The sequence below is a fragment of the Passer domesticus genome, chromosome 13 (assembly GCF_036417665.1).
Source record: "Passer domesticus isolate bPasDom1 chromosome 13, bPasDom1.hap1, whole genome shotgun sequence".
Lineage (NCBI taxonomy): Eukaryota > Metazoa > Chordata > Aves > Passeriformes > Passeridae > Passer > Passer domesticus.
In genome coordinates, this window is record NC_087486.1 from 563,169 (window position 1) to 585,674 (window position 22,506).

At 54.2% G+C, this 22,506-nt stretch overlaps 2 protein-coding genes across 3 annotated transcripts in view; one reads left to right on the plus strand and one right to left on the minus strand.

The window, feature by feature from the left end:
* The window catches only part of KCTD16 (potassium channel tetramerization domain containing 16), a 55,076-nt gene extending 45,656 nt beyond the window's left edge, over nucleotides 1-9,420 (minus strand). The window contains exons 1-2 of one of the 2 annotated variants that reach the window (XM_064388370.1): nucleotides 8,626-9,420; nucleotides 6,260-7,405 (exon numbers count right to left, since the gene is read on the minus strand). In XM_064388370.1, the coding sequence (XP_064244440.1) occupies nucleotides 6,260-7,091 (832 nt within the window). In that variant the 5' untranslated portion in view covers nucleotides 7,092-7,405; nucleotides 8,626-9,420. Of the gene's footprint in view, nucleotides 1-6,259; nucleotides 7,406-7,676; nucleotides 8,280-8,625 lie in introns of those variants that run through there. The other variant, XM_064388369.1, reaches the window with a different exon arrangement.
* Nucleotides 9,421-14,997: 5,577 nt separating this feature from the next.
* On the plus strand, nucleotides 14,998-21,449 carry YIPF5 (Yip1 domain family member 5). The gene is made up of 6 exons (XM_064387783.1): nucleotides 14,998-15,155; nucleotides 15,349-15,457; nucleotides 16,630-16,802; nucleotides 17,699-17,844; nucleotides 19,402-19,583; nucleotides 20,401-21,449. Exons 2-6 carry the CDS (start codon nucleotides 15,357-15,359, stop codon nucleotides 20,561-20,563), a joined length of 765 nt encoding a protein of 254 aa, XP_064243853.1. The 5' UTR covers nucleotides 14,998-15,155; nucleotides 15,349-15,356; the 3' UTR covers nucleotides 20,564-21,449.
* Nucleotides 21,450-22,506: the final 1,057 nt, after the last annotated feature.

Consider the following 22,506-nt stretch of genomic DNA (forward strand, 5'->3'; position numbering starts at 1 on the left):
AGAAAAAAGGGTTCATCTTTCTGTGTGCAAAGATGTAATTTAGATTATTCTTCATGTCTCCATATTTATTGTACGTTAGCCTTGAACTTGAAAAGCCGAAAAAAAAAAGAAGGAGAAACTGAGAAAATATTGTGGTTACAAAATTAAACAAATCCAGGATGGCTGGACAGAAAAAACCCAACCTGCTGCAGGGAAGTGTTTGTGTGTGTGCACAATATGTTGCTGGTATTTACTGAGCGGCAAATGTCGGGCTGTGTTTTCTCGCTTGCACTCCTTCCCTCTTTCTGGTTCTGCTTTCCTGAGACCCACAGCTACACCTCAGCAAACTCCGGAAGGGGCTGAAGGAGCTTCCAGAGCTCACCGGGCTGAAGGAGCCTTCTCAGCCCTGCCCAGGGGATGGCTCACCCGGCCGGGGTGCCAGCCGGGGCAGCAGAGCGGGCACTGCCCATGCCCCCTCCCTGCCTGGCACACCGCTGCTTCCCACCCAGCAAACCCTGCTCAGCTGCCACGGGGGCTGTGGGACCTCGGGTGCTGCTCCTGGCGCACGGCCAGCTCAAGGCTGCACTTCCAAATGCACTGGTTTTTGTTCCCCCCCTAAATGCCAGCTCTCCTTGGTTAATCCGTTAGTCCCTGGGGTCTTTTTCTGGATCACGGAGCAGCAGCACTGCCGTGCCTCCAGTCCCTCCCCGCTGCCCTGAGGCAGCACTGGTGCCTGGGGACAGCGAGGATGTGCCCACAGCTGTGCCCACGGCCAGGCCCTGGCTGCACCGGCCCCACGGGGTGCTCCCAGTGCCCCTGGCACTGCAGTGCCCCTGGCACGCTGCCCGCCTGGCACCTCGGGAAGGGAGGGGACACACAAACTGCAGGCCACAACCCGCTGAACACGGCTGCAGGCAGTGCTGGGTGATCTCCTCACACACAGAGCCCTTCCTTCCCCCAGAGCCACAGACAGAGGGACAGGGGACAGGGGACAGGGGGACAGGGGACAGGGGGACAGGGGGACAGGGGACAGGGGACAGGGGGACAGGGGGACTGAGGGACAGGGGGACAGGGGACAGGGGGACACAGGGACAGAGGGACAGAGGGACTGGGGGACTGAGGGACAGGGGGACAGGGGGACAGAGGGACAGGGGACAGAGGGACACAGGGACAGAGGGACACGGCTCCTCCTCGGCAGCAGCTGCCTGGCTGCTGTGCAGCTGCTGGGACAGGGGCTGTCCCCACGGCCACACTGAGGTGCTGGGAGCAGGGGGACAGGTGTGGACAGACACACGGCAGTGCACGAGGGTCACACCCGAGGCCGTGAGCAGTGGGCAGAGACAGGCCAGGAGCCAAAGCCATCCTTGCTGCTCCCCAGCGTCACTTTCTGTACACTGCTAGAACAAACTCTGAGCCCTAAATCCAGCCGAGTCTTTTGTCCAGTTTTGCTTTGCTCGCTCACTGAGCGGCAGATTCTTGGCCTAGTCTGACAATCAGATTTGACACAACTGGTTTCCAATAAATAACAGCTGTTCTCATCTGTGGAATAACTCTAATCAACAACTCTGCAGGTTTTTCAGTCTGCCCTGACAAATTGGGAGAGCAGAAAAGCTTGGAGCAAGGTCCTTCAGCCATGAACAGACTGACAGAGCTGGCTGGTGGCAGCCCCAGCACCTGCAGATGATCCTCCTGGTGAGAGGGTTTGCTTTGGCAAGAGGAACCAGAGGCACCGATGATGACAATAATTACCTGGAAACAGAAACATCTCCTGTCAGCGGGGAAGAAGCTTGCATTATTCATTGGATTAGACTTCATTTTGCTCACTTTGGGGTCATTTTGATCTTCACTGATTTAAAACCAGACAGAAGCACTCCTGGACCATGTGACAGTATTGGTTTAAAGAGAACTGGGAGATGTTCCTCTCCCACATCTTGCCCGTTTGACAGCACAGCTGTGGGTGTCACCGTGCAAAGGCTGCTCCGTTTTGTGAGTCAAATTTCTGCCACACAATGAATTTATGAGTCAGTGGTAGGCACATCAGTATGGGATCCTTAGCTCAGTCACACATGCACAGTGACAGGCCCCAGCTGGCTGCAGCAATCCCAAATGGATCCTGCTGTAAACAGACACCAGGATTATCCCAGGGATCGGTGTCCAAGGGACAGGCATCGGGGAATATCGCCTGGCAATTCTCCATCCGCCTCAGTCCCCACCCAAGAGGATTCATCTGTTTATCCCAGGACACTCTGAAGCCTACTTCAGCAACACCTCTGCCCATCAGCCCCCTGCCAGCAGCTGCAAGGCACACCTGGCCAGCTCCTGCACAGAGCGAGGTGGGCCCAGCATCCCCAGGGTCCCAGAGCGAGCAGAGCCAGCACAGGGCCTGCAGGAGCATCACTCATCCATCCCTGGCTTCCAGAGCTACAGCACCAGCCACACCTCACCGTTTCCTTTGCACATCTGCAGTGCCTGGAATGCTCCCTGTGTGCAGCTGTGAAAGGGCCAGTGCAGGGAAGGCTCCACAAATCACAGCAACCACCCTGGCTGTCAGCCCCTCTCAGAGAGAAGGGATGGCTCCAGTGCAGGGCAAGGCTCCACAAATCACAGCAACCATCCTGTCAGCCCCTCTCAGAGAGAAGGGACATGGCTCCAGTGCAGGGAAGGCTCCACCAAATCACAACAACCACCCTGGCTGTCAGCCCCTCTCAGAGAGAAGGGACACGGCTCCAGGGTGCTGGGGAGCAGCCATGTGAGAAGGGGCTGGCAGGCAGTTTCATGCCGTGCCATGCCATGCCATGCCGTGCCCCTGAGGTGCCAGCTGCCCGCAGGCACGGGCACACCCATCCCGCTGTGTCACGGCGCTGCTGGCAGAAGCTCAGGCCCTGTCCCTTCCCACGCCGCTGCTCTGCTCTCCTGGCAGGCCCAGCAGCCACGCTCAGGGTGCCACCCCAGTGCTGGCAGCGCTGTGGGACTGGGAGGAGGCACAGTGCTGGTTTGTGGGCTGTGCTGGAGAGGAGCACGGTGCTGTCACAGCCCAGGAGCGGGGCCAGGCTGAGCCAGCCCGGCTGCTGCCACAGCCCCCGCCCCCAGCACCACCAGATGTCACCAGATGTTCCAGTGCACACTCCCAGTTCATCACATTATAAAGGCTGAAAACAGGTGACATGAAGACCCAAGCAGAGGCTGTTCACCCTCTTCAAAAATGAGAGAGCTTGGAGATGAGGTTTTACTTTAAGATCATTCAAACAATAGTGGGGGGGGACCCACAAAATGGTCCTGGTCAGACATACATAGCCAGTAGAAAATGTAAGGAAATGTCTTTGCTATAGGAGAAGCCAGAGGGAAAGGAAATGCGTGAGCAGCCCCTCAGCTCTCACCCCCCTCCCCTTCTGCGAGCAGGAGCCTGGCAGTGCCCCGTGCCCACCCCCGTGCCACCCCACAGGAGCTGTGTCACAGCACTGCTCAGGGGTGGCTCTGCTGGCCCGTCCCAGCCTCGGCCCATGGGGGGCTGGCTGGAGCCTGGCAGTGCCCCTGCTGTGCCCACACCCTGGGCTCTCCTCAGCAAACAGCTCGGGGCTGGCAGTGCCAGGCTGTTCCTGGGCTCAGGGCTGGCAGTGCCAGGCTGATCCTAGGCTAGGGGCTGGCAGTGCCAGGCTGTTCCTGGGCTCGGGGCTGGCAGTGCCAGGCTGATCCTGGGCTCGAGGCTGGCAGTGCCAGGCTGTTCCTGGGCTCAGGGCTGGCAGTGCCAGGCTGACCCTGCAGGGCCAGCTTGGCAAAGCCTCCCCCACGGGAGCTCTGTCTGTCCCGTACAGCCCCTGCCAGCACCAGAACGGGCCCGTGGCACAAAGGGCCAGGCAGGATTGATGGGGCAGTGCTTCACCAGCACACGCTGTACTGTGAGAGCTGCTCCTCCCCTCCACCTCAGCCACTTTCAGATGGAGTTGAACATGACAAATGCTCTTTATCGTTGTGCCAACCACAGGCATTTTCCTCCCCAGTGCTATTTGGAGCATACAATGTGTTTGGTGTATTGAAACACCATTCCTCCCTGGATTCTTCCTTCTTTGCAACTAATCATCCATTTCCAGCTAGGAAGATTTCCTCCAACAGGCCTTTCACAGGAGCTCCTGAGCAGCCCTGCAAAGACAGCTCTGCGTCCCCAGTTGTGTCAGACAGCTCTGAGGTTCAGGCCCATTGACCTGCTCACAGCAGCTCCATGATTAATGCTCACACAGACACAGCTGGCAGCATCTAAAGAAATAATTATGGCTCAGCAGCTGCAGAGGAGATGCCATGTTCACTGCAAAGCCAGATGGCAATTTTATTGGTCCTCAAAGTTTCAGATGAAAGGCTTTGGGACAATAGGAGTGGAATTATTTCAGATTTGGAGAGGGAGCTCCTTTGCTGCAGGTGAATTGTGGAGCCTGCTCTCAGGTCATCAGCTGCAGCCAGCCCTGGGTGTGGGCCAGCGAGGATCCACAGCTGGAGCTCCACGGCAGCAGCACCAGCACCGGGCAGAGCTGAACCACTGGGGCTGGGGCAGGACAGGGTCATCTGGCACCACAGCCACGGCCTTGGCGTTTCCCTGGGGAAGGACCCTCTGAAAAATCCACCTCTGAACCTGCATCAGTGCCAAACCCCCACAAAACCCACCAGAGCCAAATCCAAATCCTGCTGAGCTGGATAGGAATCATTCCAGGAACTTCAATTGGATTTAACTGATGAGAGAAGATTTTGTGACACCTGCTATGGACTTTCATTCTCCAGAATTTCTACAGTGCCTCTCCTGTTGGTCCCTACCCTTGCTGAAGTGATGTGGGAGCAGTGTTCAATCCTTTAAAGTAAAAATTCAAGAAATATGAAAATCAGGAGTCTGTTTTACGAATTTAGGGAAAGCCTGTGTTCATCCTCTCTTCAATTAGCAGAGATCATTGTGCCTATAAAGAACTTATATTTTTTCCTTATTTTAAATAGAAATGCCAGCACAATTTTTCTAATCCATTCCTTTACCTACATTAATTCTCCTCCTAGAACTTGTACAAGACACTGTAATTTCAAGCAGAAGCTTCTTAATAACACAAATCATCCATCCCTGTTGGAATATAAGCGGATCCATGACCTTAGAACTATTTTGCTAAGAAATCCAGCTAGAAAACTAATTTTAAGTAAATCTACAGATGTCAAAAACCCAGATGGCTTTTCAGGATGCTAACTTAAGCTTCATTGCATAAGCAGATTAGGGCTGCCTGTGGAGCCCCACACAAGGGTAGATGGCACTGAATCCATGGAGTTACACCCAAGCTGTTCACTTCCTGATGCATCTTCCATCAAAAACTTTTGTCAGCTGCCCACACCAGGAGCCTGCTCACTGTGAGCACCACACCCAGGGTGGCAGCTCTGCGTTCTCCCTCCATCCCTCCTGTCCCTGTGTCCCTCTGTCCCAAGGCCACCAGCCAAAGCAGCAGCTGGCTACACTGATGGATGGGGAAATTGTTCCATCCTTCGTCCTCCTCAAATGCAAATGGAGGCAAACAGCCTCTCGAACCTCTCAGACGTTTCGGCACAGCAGATGTGGAGCGATGTTCTGGTGCAGACTCCCGGGATCCAGTCACCCCGGTGTCACCATTGGTAACCAGGCTGTACCCGGCTATCAGCGCTGAGCTTAACGAGCCCTTGAGCACTGCAGCTCAGGGCAGCGCGCAGCGCGGGGCCGACGTGGCTGCAGGATCAGGGCACGCACTCCTCCTGGAGAGGACACTGGCTTTTCCACGGGCGTGTTGCGTAAGGAGGCCCAGCCCCTGCCCCTCTGTGCCCCGAGCCTCATTCCAGAGCGCAGAGCTGCCCTGGGAGCGCCCCGCTGAAACGCGGCCAGAGGGATGGAACTGTGTTTTCCCCTCCCCGCGTGGAAGCGTGTCAGGCTGCCGACAGATGGCTTGGCCGCCTGTGCCTGATGATTACCAAGCCTCTATTACCTTTGCAAAGCGCATCCCAGTCGAAGGTTTTCCGTAATGAATTTCGCAGTGTTTGCCCCCTCGCTTCGTGTCCCACACGTCCCGGGCAGCGTGCGAGGCACTCGGGCGCTGATTTACAGCGCCGGAGGCACCGCGTCCTCCGGGCACGGCGCTTTCGGCAGTCTGTGCTGCCACCTAGCCCAGCTCAGCCCCGCTCCACCCGCTCAGCCCCCCGGAACCGTGTCCCCCCGGGGCTGGGCACGGGGCCGGCGCTCCCCGGAACGCTTGGCCGCGGCTCGGTGCGCTCTCCCCGCGCCGCCGGTACTTACGGTAGAAGACATATTCGGTGTAGCTGGACCAGACCTTGTCGTCTGTGTACTGGTTGACGAAGGAAGCCGTCACCGAGGAGTTACAGGCCACCATGTGGAATCCACACTCGGACAACATGTCAAAAGCCCTCTCCAGGTGCTTGAACTTGAGATAAAACCTGGAGGTGTACCTCTCTGGAGCCCTGTCCGGGTCTCTGCTTTCATTCAAACTTTCTCCAAAAACCTCTTTGACCAAAGAAATCCTTCCACAAACCAAAATCCTTGGGACCCTCCTGAATTTGGCATCTGCTTGGCTCTCCCTGCCAATAGTGCAGGAGCCACGGTAGCCGATGGTGATGAATCCCCACTTGCGGTCCGGCGGTAGGAGCGACGAGGGGGGGCATATTCTGGTGTCACTGCCCTGGGACACCTCTTCGTAGTCGCTGTGGCAGTAATCATCAGGGCTTTGCTTGCTGTCGTCGGGAGTCAGGAGCTTGACCAAGTCCGGGAGCTGGAAGTACTCAGCCTCCCTCCTGAGCCTTCCCCTCTCTGGGAAGTGGTCGGGCAGAACCACTTGCTTGTCCCTGAGAAAGTCCAGAATATATCGGAACAGGAAACCATCTCTGTCAATGAAGAACCTTCCCTTGGAGTCCTTGGCCAGATCGTTGGCTGTGTCCCTCTTTGGGGTGAACATTTTCCAGAGCAGGGAGTGAGGGGTGCCAACCAAGGTGGAGTGGCGAGTGAAGTAAACCTGGCCGCCCACGTTGAGCTCCACCACCTCGGGGAAGGAGTGCAGCCCCGTGCCCTGCTCCCGGGCAGGAAGGTAAGTCCTGCAGTTGCCACTTAGAGCCATTGTAGTTGAAACTGGAAATCAGCAGCACGGAGAAGCAGGACTATCAATCACATCAGAGGGTAGAATAAAGCTCCCAACATTAAGAAGAAACAAGGGGGAAATAAGAGTGAGAAGATAAAAACAGCCAAAAGGATTGTTTAAAAGAAAAATCAGAATTGTCCATGAGTGACAGTGTGGCAGAAGTGGTTTATGCACTGAGCCACGGAGGCTGGAGGCTGGAGAGCAATCACCTCATGACATGCAATCACATCATCAGATCTTCCAACAAAGCCATCAAAATCAAGGTCAAGCCAAGCCTATGGTCATTCACAGGTCTGTGAAAAGGGAAAATAAAACAAGGCACAAATTACTCTTCTAAACATCACAGCTGCTGCAAACAGAGAAAAGCAGAGCAGTTTGTAGAGCCAAGCTAAATCTGCTAAATAGGTCTCTTTTTTTGGCAAGTTCTACGCTTCTATTTCACAAGTATTCATCAATGGAAGGGCTACATATGACTCCACTGTTTAAAAGAAACTGCATACTTCATGTTTAACGAAACAACTAAATTAGACATGCACATGAGGGAACAAGAACGGGGAGTCTTACCTTGGTTACAATTAATGCATAGTTCTTGTAAAGAAAACCAAAATGTCAAGACACTCAGAACACACATACAGGCACACAGGGTCCGGGTAGTGTGAATCCGATCCCAGCAAGGGACAGCAAAGGCAAGAGAAGTGCTCTTAGCAGCATCCACGGACGTCTCAAGTGTTAAACCGAGTCACAGGGAAGTTAACCGTGGCGGGTGACGAGGAAACCAGTACATAGAGCACGGCGGAAGAAAATAAATAAATGAACAAACAAATAAATAAATTAAATAATCCCCGAGTGGATGAGCTGGGCTGGGGCAGCGGGAGGGCAGCGGGGGCGCGTCCGCCGGCCCCGATGACTTGCAGAAAGCCCGCAGCCCGCGCTAGGCACTGCCGGGCTCCGGCGGCTCCCGCGGCGGCAGCGCGGCCGGCGGCTCCCTCATGGCCCGCCGGGACCGCCGGCACCGCCGGGGCCGCCCCGCGCCGCGCCGCGCTCCGCCCCGCTGCGCGCTCCGCTCCGCTCAGCGCCGCGGGGCCGGCAGCGCGGAGCGCGGGGCCGATTGCATCATCTTAAAGGAGTCGGGCCGGGGTGGGCGCCCGCGTCCCGCGCCGGCACCGGGCAGCGCCGCGAGCGACAGCGCCGGGCAGCGCCGGGCAGCGCCGGGCAGCGCCGCGAGCGACAGCGCCGGGCAGCGCCGGGCAGAGCCGGGCAGCGCCGGGCTCGGGCACTGGAGAGCGCAGCAGGACGCGCACGGCACCGGTCAGCACCGCGGACAGCAGCAGCACCGCGGACAGCAGCAGCACCGCGGACAGCAGCAGCACCGCGGACAGCGCCGGTCACCGCCGCGCCCGGGCCGGGCCGGGCTGCGCCGCCGCCCGCCGCTCTCCGCCCGAGTTGCGGTGCAGTCCCTCCCGCTCCGTCCCCTCGGCCGGCAGCGCCCGACCCCTGCCCGCCCGCAACGTGCCTGTCCCGGCTGCGCGGGGTCCCCGGCGGCGATGCGGGCCGGCAGCGCGGGGGCTCCCGGAGCGCGCGGCCGCGGCTGCCGGGCAGCACCGGGACTCGCTCCCGCTGCCGCCGCTCCTCATCTCCCCGGAGCCGGCAGGGAGGGAGGAGGAGGGACCGGGGGCGGCTCCGGCGGTGCGGAGGACCCGCTCTACTTGTGGGTCTCTAACGGGGAGAGCCGCGGGCGCGCCGGCACCGCCACCTCGTGTCCGTCCCCGCTGCTGGCCCGGGCGCTGCGGGCACGGAGAGAGGAGCCGGCATCCCCGCGGCGGCCGAAACCCAGCGGAGCAGCTGCGGGAGAGGCTCCCCGGAGCACCCCACTCTGCCGGCCGTCCGCGGGAACGGGGCAGCACGGCCCCGTGACAGCTCCCACCACTTCTGGGCAAAAATACCCTTCTCGGAATGATAGCATATGAGAAAAGAAAGCCTTTTACTCAAACGCTGGCTAAAAGCTTTAGAGTGAAGTCTCTGTGTGATGGAGTCACCATGCAGGGGTAGCTTTTGCTGACTGCACTTAAGTTCCCAGATTCACAGAATATTCTGAGTTGGAAGGGTCAAGGATCATGGAGTCTGGCTCTTAAATTAATCCACACGGGGATTGAATCCACAGCCTTGGTGTATTACACCAGCTGAGGCTGCAGATACTTCAGTGAGATTCTTCTAAAAACATAGTGGTAACTTAAAACAAAATAGCCAAAAAGAATACTTTTCAAGGCTAAGACAGAAAAATCATTACTTGTGTACCTACAGACTTTTCAAATTAAATCTGAGAGCTGAACAGTTAATCAAACCCTTGATTTTTACCTTCATTCATTAATTCTAAGCAATTGCTGCACTGATGAACTGTTCAGCATCCTTATTTTCAAACCAGCAGAGTGTGGTGCCACTACAGGGTGTGCTGGTTGTGCCTCAGACAAGCCCAAGTCCTGCATCCTGCCTTTGGGGCTCTGCAGAGCAGCTGAAGCAGTGCAGGTCAAGTGCTCCGTAACCCCTGCACAGAGGATTTAAAGGTGGGATGTGAGATCATGTTCACTTAAATGTCTTCATTACTTTTTTAAGAGCCTGGTGCAGTCGGTGCAGACAGGATTTAACCCCTGCATGACCAGCCAGAGGGATGACAGCTGCCTCTGGGAGTGACAGCGCTGTCCCTGTTCAAAGCAGGGAGAATTGCGTCAGCTCTTGCAAATATTTCAGTTGTCCATGCTAGCTCATATGCTGCAATCTAACTAAAATCCATTTCCATAAAGGCAGGGGTGCCATATTGGCAGGGCTTGGAGAACCAATTCCCTCTCCCCAGTAGGAGCTGAGGGTGCCCAAACCAGCACGGAGGCGTTTGTGATGTCCCCGTGACAGCAACCAGAGGCCCGAGGCTGGGGTGGAGCTCAGCCCGGCTGCTGGGGGCCAGGACGCCACAGCGAGCGGGATGTGCAGGTGCTCAGCCAGCAGGGACAGCAGTTATCCACACCTGGGACTCCTGACAAGCTCTAACGAGCATCAGGCACGGATTCCCCGTGATTAGCCAGGAGAGACAGCTCTAAGCTCGAAGTCTTTTTGAAACATTATCATCAGAATTGCCCTTTGAAAAGAACAAAAACCATAGAATTTTAATCACAACAGCTTTAGAAATGCAACTGCACTTTTCAAATAGTAATGAAAGCAATTCAGCACCTGCTTTTATTTCTTCACATGGGACGTTCCAATCATTTCACTGTAACACAATTTCCTTTGATGAAATGACTTCAGGAGTAAAAGCACCACGTAATGCTCCCCAGCTAAATACAAGCCACAAGCCATGGGCCAAATCCATCAAAATGCTGTCTGAGAGAGTGAAACTTTAAAATCTGAGCTAAATGCATGGTGACCTAAATGCAAAATATGTGTCAGGACCACACCACAGGACCACACCAAGGAGCAGCTACAGTTCTGATGGAAGAGAAAAGCAGTGTCCATCAAAGGGAGGAGGATGAAGCACTTCCCACTTCTGATAGATGCGTCGATAGCTTTCAGGGCAGGCAAGGGAAAATTTAGCCTGAGCTTGAAGTGTATGTTCCAAAAGCCCCAGCACAGCCGTGCTGGAAGCCAGTCCATGAATGCTGTGACATCATTCACAGGTTCGAGGTCGTTCCTTATGACAAAGCGCTAAATTGGCATTTCAGGAAGTCATGGAACAACTGACTTTATGGAATTTGGTGGGTGTTAGAAATGGTGTCTGAAAAGCAGCAGCAATGGGGGCTAGAAAGGAAGGGCAGCGTTACCTGGGCTGGAGTAGCAGAGAGTGTGTGTGTGTGTGTATCACCTCCCATCTCCAGAGGAAACACACAGGCTAGAAATTCGAATCAAGTCACCCACACATAGTGAGAAATGTGGAAGTTGTTTATCAGCAACAACACAAGAGCTTTGAGGTGCCTGGAGAAGGAGCAATTGAAAGTAGCAGAATCTGAAGTAGCAATTCTGAGGAAAAAATACATTCAAGTTGGATTTTGGATAGAAGATTCCACCTAAAAAGCCACATGAGAACTTTTATTGCTGTGTGTGATCTTTACACACAATAGTTAAAATAAAAAAGGAAGAAAGAAGAACAGCACTTCCAGTTCCAGGCTTGCACTTTGATTCAGGGACAGCTTCAAGGTGCCTCCTAAGGATCCTTCAGCCCTGTTCCCTGTAACATTCTGTGCTTCTCAGCAGGCTCGTGTCTGAGTACTGAGCCCAGGCAATGTTTCCCAGGGCAGAATTCCCTCAAGCCAGTGAGAAGAGGGCAGTTTCTGACAATGCTGGCATGGCAGAGCAAATGTCTGGACTGGGCCTGTCATGAGGGCCGTGGTTTCCCCGAGAGGCAGAACCGTGTCCTGCACTGGTGCTCCCAGCCAGGACTGCCAATCCAGCCTGAACCCACGGCACAGAACAGAGCCTGGGAGGAACCCAGATTCCTGTGAGTGCCAGGCCCCTAACCCAGACACCTCTCCAGCAGGGGGGTATCCTTCCCATCACCCAGCTCCAGAGACTGAGCTCCCTGCAAGGCAAGCCAGGCAAGAACAAGTGATACCGAGCTAAATCAGAGATTATCCCCTGATCCAGCAGTGTGAATTACACACAGTGAAATTCTCATCTGCTCAAATCCAGCAGTACGTGCGAATGGGAAGCCCTAACAAATCTTTCACTTTGAAGAAAAAGCATAAAGCCACACTAAATGGCTGAGTGTCCCTGAGAAAGGATCTTCCAGCAAAGAGCATGAGTGCCATGAAGGCGGGTTTGTTCACAGAGTAAAGCATTACACAGATTTGCCCTTGATCTTTTATTCATAACTCAAGTGCATAATGTACTTTCATCCCAAACAAGCGAAGGGGAAGAGCAGCTTTCCCAGCTGCTCAGGATGCGAGCACAGGCTGGGAGCAAGGCTCAAATGGAGACACGACATCGCTTTCTGCCACCGTGCATCACACAGACAGGGGTCACAGCTCCTGCACAGAAACCCTTTGCTCCTTCTGGCGAACACCAGACCCACAGCACACACACAGCACAAGGTCTGAGCCTTCCGAAAGCTGCCAGTACCAGGGAACCATGTTCCAGTGATCTCCATATCAATCACTGCACATCGGGGAACATTCTGGAGAATAACTGATATATGTGTGCTGACAACTCCTTTGGAATTCCATGGCCACTGTTCAACAAAGCAATCTGCTACGCAAACAGCCCTGACCCCGCGAGAGAGCCAGCACGTGCAGGCAGGCAGAGACCTCACGGACACACTGGCAACCAAAGATGAAAATCAAACAAAAATCGCTGCTTTCAGTCTCCCCTCTGCAAGGCGCTTCCTTCCTCCCTTTCAAGTTCTGCCAAAGAAGGCCTATTTCAGCAGACATCTTCCTCCTCTCCTCCCATTCCTCCAGAGGTCTTTGAATAACACTTTTATTCTCAGTCTAATTCAAATTATTCTGTTATTAACACTGTGCTTTTTAACATTACAGCTACAACAAAGCTTTGGTAGCATTATCATGACACCAGCACTGTGTAACCCATGTACTGAGTACTTTTACTCTTTCGAGGTTGGAGCCATTTCAAGGTCTCTTGCAAATCCAAATTCCCTGTCCAGGTGGTGTTCAAGGCCAGGTGGGGCCTGGAGCAATCTGGGCTGTGGATGGGATGAGTTTTAAGGTCCTTTCAACCCCAAAGCAGTGTGGGATTCTGGCATTGTGTGGTAGTCTGCAGTGCAGCTGGAGCTGGTGCCTTGGTGAAGGGACGGTGCCTGGTGCTTGGTGTTTGGTGTGTGGTGTTTGGTGGTTGGTGTTTGGTTGGTGTTTGGTGTGTGGTGTGTGGCGTTTGGTGTGTGGTGTTTGGTGTTTGGTGTGTGGTGTTTGGTGTGTGGTGTTTGGTGTGTGGTGTTTGGTGTGTTGCGTTTGGTGTTTGGTGTGTGGCGTTTGGTGTGTGATGTTTGGTGTGTGGTGTTTGGTGTGTTGCGTTTGGTGTTTGGTGTGTGGCGTTTGGTGTGTTGCGTTTGGTGTTTGGTGTGTGATGTTTGGTGTGTGGTGTTTGGTGTGTGGTGTTTGGTGTGTGGTGTGTGGTGTTTGGTGTTTGGTTGGTGTTTGGTGTGTGGTGTGTGGTGTTTGGTGTTTGGTTGGTGTTTGGTACCTCCCCAGGCTCCAGGCAGTCCACGGGCTGCCCTTCCCAAACCACGGGGAAGGAGCAGCCATGCAGCTGCAGTGCCTGCCCTTCCCAAACCACGGGGAAGGAGCAGCCGTGCAGCTGCAGTGCCTGCCCTCCCCTGGAGCCCAGGGGCTGTGTCAGAGCATCCCCTGCCCCGGAGGGCTGGGAGTCCATCCGTGACTCCCTACAGCAGTGCTGGGATGCCTGGTGCAGGGAGAGCTCATCAATGCAAGCCCAACCCAAGCCAACAGGAAATTCTAATAATCTAAGCAAACCCAAACAGGTTTCACAGCAAAGAGCGTTTCCCCAGCAGGTCCCAATTACACGGCCCAGTGCCAGGGTTTGGGTCTCATTTCCCTGCCCAGTGAGCTGCAGCGAGTCACACAGCTCAGCTGAGGGGCACTAAGCCGCAGCCAGCAGATGCAGCCCGCACACTGTGCAGGTCTTGCATGAACGCTGGCATCTTCTCAGCCTGCAAACACTAATTCTCCTAAAGTGTAAATTCGCATGGAGCAGCTCACGGCACAGTTACTGATCTCTGTTTTCCGTGGCTGTAATTCTGCACTGTACTCCATTCAGCTCTACAAAGTGACACTTTTCCTGGGAGCCTGTTCTCAGCAGGGCCGTGGACTCTGCACCGTCAGATCTGCTTTGTAGGTGAGGTTTGGAACAGGGCTGCAATTTAAATACAGTCATTTCACCGGCAGAATAGTACCTACACGAGTTGTAACAAAATGACTGTAACTGTGTTCTGAGCCAAAACGAATTTCAAAAACCAAAGGAAAAACCTACACATACTTAAACCAGAAACAAGGCCTGGGAAATGTCGTGTGCCGCCACGGCTGGTGCTCGGCTCCAGGAGGCTGCCAGAGCTCAGAGTACATCATGCACGCCATGGAAACTGGCTCTGGTGTAGCTCTGAGCCTCATCACCCCTTCAGCGAGGTGTGAAACAGGGGCAAAGCAGCAGTCCTGATCAGCTCATTCGGAAGTTTTAGCTGCGCTGCCTCAGCCGGGCTTTTCCCTGGCTGCCACCTCAAAGCCCACCCAAGCCAGCAAAGCACGGCTGCTGCTCGCTGTGCTCAGCTCTGGAACATGGGAGAGTTAATAAAAACAAATCCTGGTTAACAGGCTCCCAAAGGCTGCTGAAATCCTTTTCCCCAGCCCTGGGGATAAACAGCGAGTGACCCTAAAAGGAGTTTCTTCACATGAGTGTGTTCACAGTGCCAGCCATGTTTTCCTCAGCGGCTCCGCACTCCCAGGTCCGGCAGCTTATTTGGGAGGGGCGGGCCAACAGCCGGGCTGTAACGAGACGAAACGATCCACAGCTCTAGCAAAGCTCTTTTCGTGTGGCACAGGAAAATATTTATTGCGGACATGTGAAATGGAGCGAAGCCGCTGCACCGGAGCCACACCGACCCCGTGCGGCTGAGCCTGGCCTCGAGGGAGGGCCGGGCTGAGGAGGGACTGAGGAGGGACTGAGGGAGAGCCGGGCTGAGGAGGGGCTGAGGAGGGACTGAGGGACGGCCGGGCTGAGGCTGAGGAGGGGCTGAGGAGGGACTGAGGGAGAGCCGGGCTGAGGGGGGACTGAGGAGAGGCTGAGGGACGGCCGGGGCTGAGGCGGAACCGGGGCTGAGGCTGAGGCGGGACTGAGGAGAGGCTGAGGGAGGGCCGGGCTGAGGCTGAGGAGGGGCTGAGGCGGGACCGGGGCTGAGGCTGAGGCGGGACCGAGCCGGGGCCGCCCCGTCCCGCGCGTGCGCGCAGCGGCGCGCGGTGTCCCGGAAGTGGAGGCGCGGCCGTGACACGTCGCAGGGGCCGCGGCGGCGGGAGCGGGGCCGGGCCGGGGCCGCAGGTGGGGCCGGGCCCGGGGAGGCAGCGGGGCCCGGGGAGGCAGCGGCGCTCTGGGGCCCAGGGAACGCGGCACGGGTCGGAGCGGCGGCCGGGCGCGAGGCGCCGGGCCCGCGGCGGGGCCGGGCGGCGGGAGCGGCGGCGGCGCGCGGGGCCGGTTCGGGCCGGCCCCAACCCGCCTGGCCGGTCTCTTGCAGAGGGGGCGATGTCCGGGTTCGACGGCTTCAACACCGAGTTCTTCCAGACCAGCTACAGCATCGAGGACCAGGCGCAGCCCTACGACTACAGCGGGCGGCCGTACAGCAAGTAACTCGTGTGCCCTGCCGGGGCTCGGCACCGCGGGGCTCGGCTTGGGGGAGCCCCAAATCCTAGCCCGTCCCACCCCTGCCACGGCAGGGACACCTTCCCCTGTCCCAGGGACACCTCCCACTGTGTCATGCTGCTCCAGCCCCAGTGTCCAGCCTGGCCTTGGCACTGCCAGGGATCCAGGGGCAGCCCCAGCTGCTCTGGGCACCCTGTGCCAGCCCTGCCCACCCTCCAGGGAGGGATTATTTCCCAATATCCCATCCATCCCTGCCCTCTGGCAGTGGGAAGTCATTCCCCTGGTCCTGGCACTGCAGGCCCTTGTTCAAAGTCCCTCTCCAGCTCTCCTGTAGGCTTCCTTAGGGTACTTCTGGGACAGTCTGTGTCTGCAGGAAAGGTTTGGCACTTCAGCCAGCTGCTGGTTTCTGGAAATGAGTCCCAGTTGTTCTGTTGGATGGAGAGCTGAACTCTCCGTAAATGGCAATCTAAAGGAGTTTTGTGTTCAGTTCTCTGCCTGGTAGATTTCAGAGCCAGTGTCAGAAGATTGAAGGACAAGTTATAAGAACAATCTTAATTATATGAGTGATCTGCATGTCCTTGGGGGAAGAAATACTGTTCTTCTGCAGCTCCATCTCCAGTCACTCACTTGGGAGCTGGGAATGAGTGTCACCTAAGGGAGCCTGCAATGTCCTGGTGACTCCCAGGCCCTGCAGGGAGGCGTGGGGGGTGTTCCTGGGGCAGGGGGTCCTGGCAGCCCTGTGTGAGCATCCAGCCTCGGGCTGAGGGCTTTGCTCCCTCCCTGTGATCCCTGAGATGGACGGAGCAGGTCAGTGCCCTTGGTGACCTGAACAAAGGTGCCCAGCTGGACTCTGCTAACACGAGGAGTTCTGCATTTCCCTTCTCTTTCCACGGCTAAAGATTTTGGAAATGTTTATGGAAATCTCTGTGGTGAGACATGGGACAGATGAGTGGCAGGAATACCTGAAGAGTTGTGTAGGGCAGAGGGTGGCTTTGACTGGGGCTTTTTGTGGGGGACCTATGGGACCAGGTCGTGGAACTTTTTGAGGCAGAAGGAAGGGCTGGCTGTGACGTCCTGGCTGGGACAAGCTGTGCCGTGCAGGAGGTGTTGGAGCAGCAGCTCTGGCTGTGCCCTGACGTGGGCTTGTGCTTTGCAGGCCCTATGGAGGCTACGAGTACCCCCAGCAGGCTGGCTTTGTGCCCCACGACATGATGCAGCAGCAGCAGCCCTACACGGGGCAGATCTACCAGCCCACCCAGGGCTACACTCCAGCCTCAGCACAGTCTTTTTATGGAAGCAACTTCGAGGATGAGCCTCCGCTATTAGAAGGTATAACTTTGCTGTGGCCTAAATCCAGAACTCCTCCTAGTTTGGGGGTAAGTTGGGAGCAGCGTGTGGATTCCCTGCTGCTGGGAGTGCTCAGTGCCTTCGAAATTCTCATTGATTTTTTTTAAACCTGCATTTTGGCATGTGAAATCCTTGTTCTTGTGTGAACTTCTGCAGTTGGAAATTTGTGCTTTCTTGCTTCACACCAGCTGCTGTGTGGCAGATTAAATCAGCTAACTGGGAGACCTGACTTTGTGGTAAAATATTAATATTCCTCATGTTGCAAATGATAATTGTAACTGCCCACTTTGTAAAATAAGTGCCTGCAGGTGCTGTGGGTTGATTCTTGGTTAGAACAGCAGTGTTTCATTGCTAACAAGGAGTGCCAAACCCTGCAGAAATGCCTGTGTGGAGTACAGCCTGTGCAGGGTGCCAGGCTGGATGTTCAGCTAAGTCTGGCTTGCTGGGATCAGTTTCCAGCTTATTTCTGTTATTTTTCAGTTCCAAACAACTGAATAAACTGTCACTGTTACAGGGTGCAGAGACAGGCATCTGTCACCTGTCCCCAGGCATTTTAACCTTCCACCCCCTGGGCTTTTTTATTAAATATGACTTTATTTACATAAATAAAACTGGAACTGGGCTGAAAGGACCTCTGTGAACCCAGAACTGTGTGTTTGGGCTGTTCCCTGGTCCTTCAGAAACCACCTGGGCACTTCCCAGCACCTGAGGCTGGGAATGTGTGGAGGCAGCAGGAGGAAGGAGGGGAGGGCTCAGTTCCCTGGTGCCCACCCAGATCTGGGGCAGATGGGGAGTGGAGAAGCAGGGAAGACAAAGAGGGGAGTAAATGGGGCAGCCAGGAAGGGAAGAAATGAAATCCATGTTCTGTTCACTTGCAGAATTGGGGATCAATTTCGACCACATCTGGCAGAAAACACTAACGGTGCTGCACCCCCTGAAGGTGGCTGATGGCACCATCATGAACGAGACGGACCTGGCCGGGCCCATGGTCTTCTGCCTGGCCTTTGGGGCCACCCTGCTGCTGGTGAGGCACTGCCACGGGGGCTGCTGGCACACTGTGCTGGGACACGTGCCACAGGGCTCCTGGAGACTGGCCATGGGGGCCAGGAGAGCTCTTCCTTTCCTTGGAGTGTCCTGAGTGGGAAGGGACCCCGGGGGGATCAGAGTGCAGCTCCTCACCCTGCACAGGACACGAATCTGTGTGAATGGGAGAGGTGCTGGGCACTCACAGGGCTGGGATGGGTGAGCTTGTCACACCAGTGTCAGGTCACTGGAGCAAACCTGCTTTCACACTCTTTGTGTTGTTCAGTGGAGCCTGCTCACTTCTTCTAACTGAGCTTAATTGGAATAATTGTGCTTTAATGGCTCACAGATGACAGCAAACAGTGTTCCTTGGCATTGAAAGCTTCAGGGGTTTTAATCTGTTCTAGCTTTAAATGCTTCAGGCACTGCTTGTCATTTCTGCCTAAAATTTCACATTGATTTGACAGTTAAAACACACGTTGGTACCAAGGGGCCTTCAAGCCTACTTTAATAAGCAACTTCTATTTATGGAAAGTAGGCCAGTCAAATTAATGAACATGTTTATAATAGACACGTTTGGATTTTCTTTTCCTAAAAATTTATTTCTCCTGTGTGCTTCTCAAAAAAATCCATGGAATGTGGTGAAAGGAAGTGGGCTGAGCCTGGCACAGAGGTTGCAGGAGGCGTGATTGTTTCCTGTGCTGCTTGGAAGGAGGAGAGCTGGGTCTAGGCACATCCAGTGCAACACTCCACGTGCGATGGGAGTGAGGGAGCTGGGGCTGGGGAACAGTGCCTGTGCCCACCCTGCTGTGTTCCAGGGTGGGTAGATCTGCTCCCTGGGTTGGTTCCATCCTGAGCCCCATCCTGATCCCATCCTGTGCTGTTCCATCCTGGGCTGGTTCCATCCTGACTCCCATCCTGTGCTGTTCCATCCTGGGCTGGTTCCATTCTGGTTCCATCCTGACTCCCATCCTCACTGCAATCCTGACCCAATTCCATCCTGACCCCATCCTGTGCTGGTTCCATCCTGTGCTGGTTCCATCCTGTGCTGGTTCCATCCTGATCCCATCCTGTGCTGTTCCATCCTGGGCTGGTTCCATCCTGATCCCATCCCGTGCTGATTCCATCCTGACCGCAATCCTGACCAGTTCCATCCTGACCCCCATCCCATGCTGGTTCCATCCCGTGCTGGTTCCATCCTGATCCCATCCTGTGCTGGTTCCATCCTGTGCTGATTCCATCCTGACCACAATCCTGACCCAGTTCCATCCTGACCCCCATCCCGTGCTGTTTCCATCCTGATCCCATCCCGTGCCGGGTCCATCCCCGTGCCGGGTCCATCCCGTGCCGGGTCCATCCCGTGCCGGGTCCCTCCCTTGCCGGGTCCATCCCGTGCCGGGTCCCTCCCGTGCCGGGTCCCTCCCGTGCCGGGTCCCTCCCGTGCCGGGTCCATCCCGTGCCGGGTCCATCCCGTGCCGGGTCCATCCCGTGCCGGGTCCATCCCATCCCATCCCATCCCCATCCCTCCGGTGCTGACGCCGTGCTGTGCCCGCTGCAGGCTGGCAAGATCCAGTTCGGGTACGTGTACGGGATCAGCGCCATCGGCTGCCTGGGCATGTTCTGCCTGCTGAACCTGATGAGCATGACCGGCGTGTCCTTCGGCTGCGTGGCCAGCGTGCTGGGCTACTGCCTGCTGCCCATGATCCTGCTCTCCTCCTTCGCCATCGTCTTCTCGCTGCAGTAAGTGCTGCCCTGGGCACAGCCTCCTCACCAGGGGAGGGCAGTCACTCAGAGGAGTTTGCACGTTCACTGCTGGGGCTGTGTGTCGTTGGAATGGGACAGGAATCTTCAGGAAGGGCAAGGGTTAATTATCAATGGCTTCAGGTATTTACTGGGGAAAGGGGGTGAATCCTGGCTTTACCCCTAAGTCATTAAACAGCTTTTGAGCATCTAGACTCTAAGAGCAATCTCAGGTTTTTTTTCAGCCAGTTTTGAGTCTGACAGGTCTCAGCATCTATAAATTCTGAAAGTAATTATTATTGATGACACAAATTAGGATTTTACAAATACAAGAAAATGAGAATGATTTGTCTTGGCTCTGTGAATTTAGGGACTAAAAAGAAGCAGCTTGGCAGACTTCTTTTAGTCATTGCTTTGAAATTATCATATGCATAGAGTTAATTTTGAGGGGGCTTTCTACCGTCAGAATTGACTGATACTGTTCTAAAATTCTAGAATCCCAGAATGGTTTGGGTTGGGAAAATCCATCCAGTGCCACTCCTGCCATGGCAGGGACACTTTGCACTGTCCCAGTTTGCTCCCAACCCCAGTGTCCAGGCTGGCCTTGGGCACTGCCAGGGATGCAGGGGCAGCCACAGCTGCTCTGGGCACTCTGTGCCAGTGCTTTCCCAGTGCTTTTGGTGGGAATATTTCATTTAATGCCAAATGCTGAAATTCATCCCAGAACCTGCACAAGGTGTTGGATGAGTCCAGGTGTGACCCCTGCAGGTGGATATGCACAGGGCTCACAGGAATTCTCTTCTTTCTGCCTTTCCAGGGGGATGATGGGGATTATTCTCACGGCTGGAATTATTGGCTGGTGCAGCTTTTCTGCTTCCAAGATCTTTATCTCTGCCTTAGCCATGGAGGGCCAGCAGCTGCTCGTGGCCTATCCCTGCGCGTTGCTGTACGGAGTCTTCGCCCTCATCTCCGTCTTCTGAACAGACTCTGGGGGACACCAGGGCCAAAAGGAAAATCCCAGCTTGGAACATGGACTTGGACCACAAACAGCTGCAAACAACTGTCTCGTGTTGCTATCATGAAACTTAGACCTGTTTGAATCACCTGGAACAATGGAAAATGTCTCGTGTTCACTTTTTTAGGACCTTGAATACTGTTTTCAATGACCTGGAGAGTCCAGAGCTTTAATACGTGTTCATGCTTATCAAGTTCCTGTGATTTCTTTCCCATTCCTAGATATTTAGAAAAAGTAACTTTTGGTTGTTTATTTGAGGGTTGTGATTTTTTGTTCATTTTGTTTTGTTTCGTTTTGTAGGGGAGGGCGAAGGGTTGCAGTTACAAATTGGTAGATTTTTATCCAAAACAGTTAAAGGAGCTGCCATGGATTTGGGGGACTCTGGATAAATCTGCAGGAAAGAGGAACCTGTTTCCTGACCCCTCTCACCAAAAATGCACAAATGAACAAAAGTAATTAGAGTATTTCCTGTATTTTAACCAATATCCTCCTAAGCTCTCCAGTCTCAATTATTTGTTCATTTGCTGTGAGAGTATTTCAGGATTTGAGATACTTAAATTATGAAGTAGAAAACAAGATGCTTAAAAGTGAAAGGGATCTGTGATTCTGTCACACTTGAAACATGACCACCTTGGGGTGTCTGTAGCTTTATGTTAACTGGGGTTTCTGAAGGACGTGGGCAGAGGTTCCTTCCCTCATGGTGCACATTCTGCTGGATGGATGAAGAGGAATCTCTCTCACAGTGCTTCCAAGGAAAACACCATTTGGAAAACGTTATGCTTGTCAGTATTGTAGTTATTGTAAAATAATTTAAGGCATATTGATTAAATTTTCCTTAAATTTTGAAAAAAGGTGTTTGGTTTTCCTAACCTTTATTTTTGATGTTCAGTTACTAAAATAGAAACTCTCATGTTGAAACAAAAACACATTTAAAATTTAATTCTTTGGGTGGATTTGGTGTTGGCTACAGCGAGTGAAGAGCAGGAGGGAGCTCCTGTCCTCTGTGCAGATCAATAGCATTGATTGCCAATGAACCTAATTAAACACAGTTCCAGGACATAGAAGAGCTCCCTCAGCTGCTTGAGCAAGTCAGGTTCTAACACTAATATTGTACTTTGAGCACAGCTAATTCAGCTTATCCTGCACATTCCAGAGGGAAGTTCTTAAAGCCTTGCAGTGATTCCATAGGTACTTTCCAGGGTGATCACCTGGTATTAAAATACTATAAATAATGTTTTCTTTCACCAGCAGGAGCAAACTTCAGTGCACAGGAAGAACAACTCAGTGTTGCCCTGGCAATAGCGCTGCTGAGTTTGGAGAAACCATAGGAAAAGGGATTTATTTAGATTGAAATGCTCACCAAGTCAGCAGTGGAGGACACTGCACGTTCTACCCCAGCAGTGAGGGTTGGCCCAGGAGGTTCCTCTGCACAGAATTCAGCAGTTGGTAACTGGATTTCTAAGTGGTCCCTGGGGAGCAGAGAAGCAGATGGGAGCAGGAGGTCAAACACTTGACTTCATGGAGGACTGGATAAAAACCAGTTATGTCAGAGTGCTTGCCTTAAAGATCCCAAACTTCTGGTTCAGTAATTAATGTGATTGCCTTGACTCTTTATTGCCTTTCCAAAATCAATCCCATCGATTTTCCGTAATGAAGTTTTGTCCTAGTTCTTGCTTCCATTTCAGTTACATTTCAGATGATTCAATCTCCCCCTCCTGTAGAATGCTGGGATTTGAGGCTGTAGCTCTGCACTCCCACATTTGCCTTTCTCAATTAGATCTTTTCTTTCCATGTCTGAGCTGCCCCACAGTCTGTCCCCCACCCCTCTCACCTGGGTTTAGATGCAGTGCCAGCCCCACATCATCCTGCTCTGGCTCCCTTTGCGTTGCTCAGCTTAAAGCACTCAAA

Bases quoted from the DNA above. Each gene is read 5' to 3' on its own strand.
- YIPF5 (XM_064387783.1), top strand. From the start codon at position 15,357: ATGTCCGGGTTCGACGGCTTCAACACCGAGTTCTTCCAGACCAGCTAC. The intron at 15,458-16,629 runs GTAACTCGTGTG...TGTGCTTTGCAG, and splicing joins AGCGGGCGGCCGTACAGCAA to GCCCTATGGAGGCTACGAGT. The intron at 19,584-20,400 runs GTAAGTGCTGCC...CTGCCTTTCCAG, and splicing joins GCCATCGTCTTCTCGCTGCA to GGGGATGATGGGGATTATTC.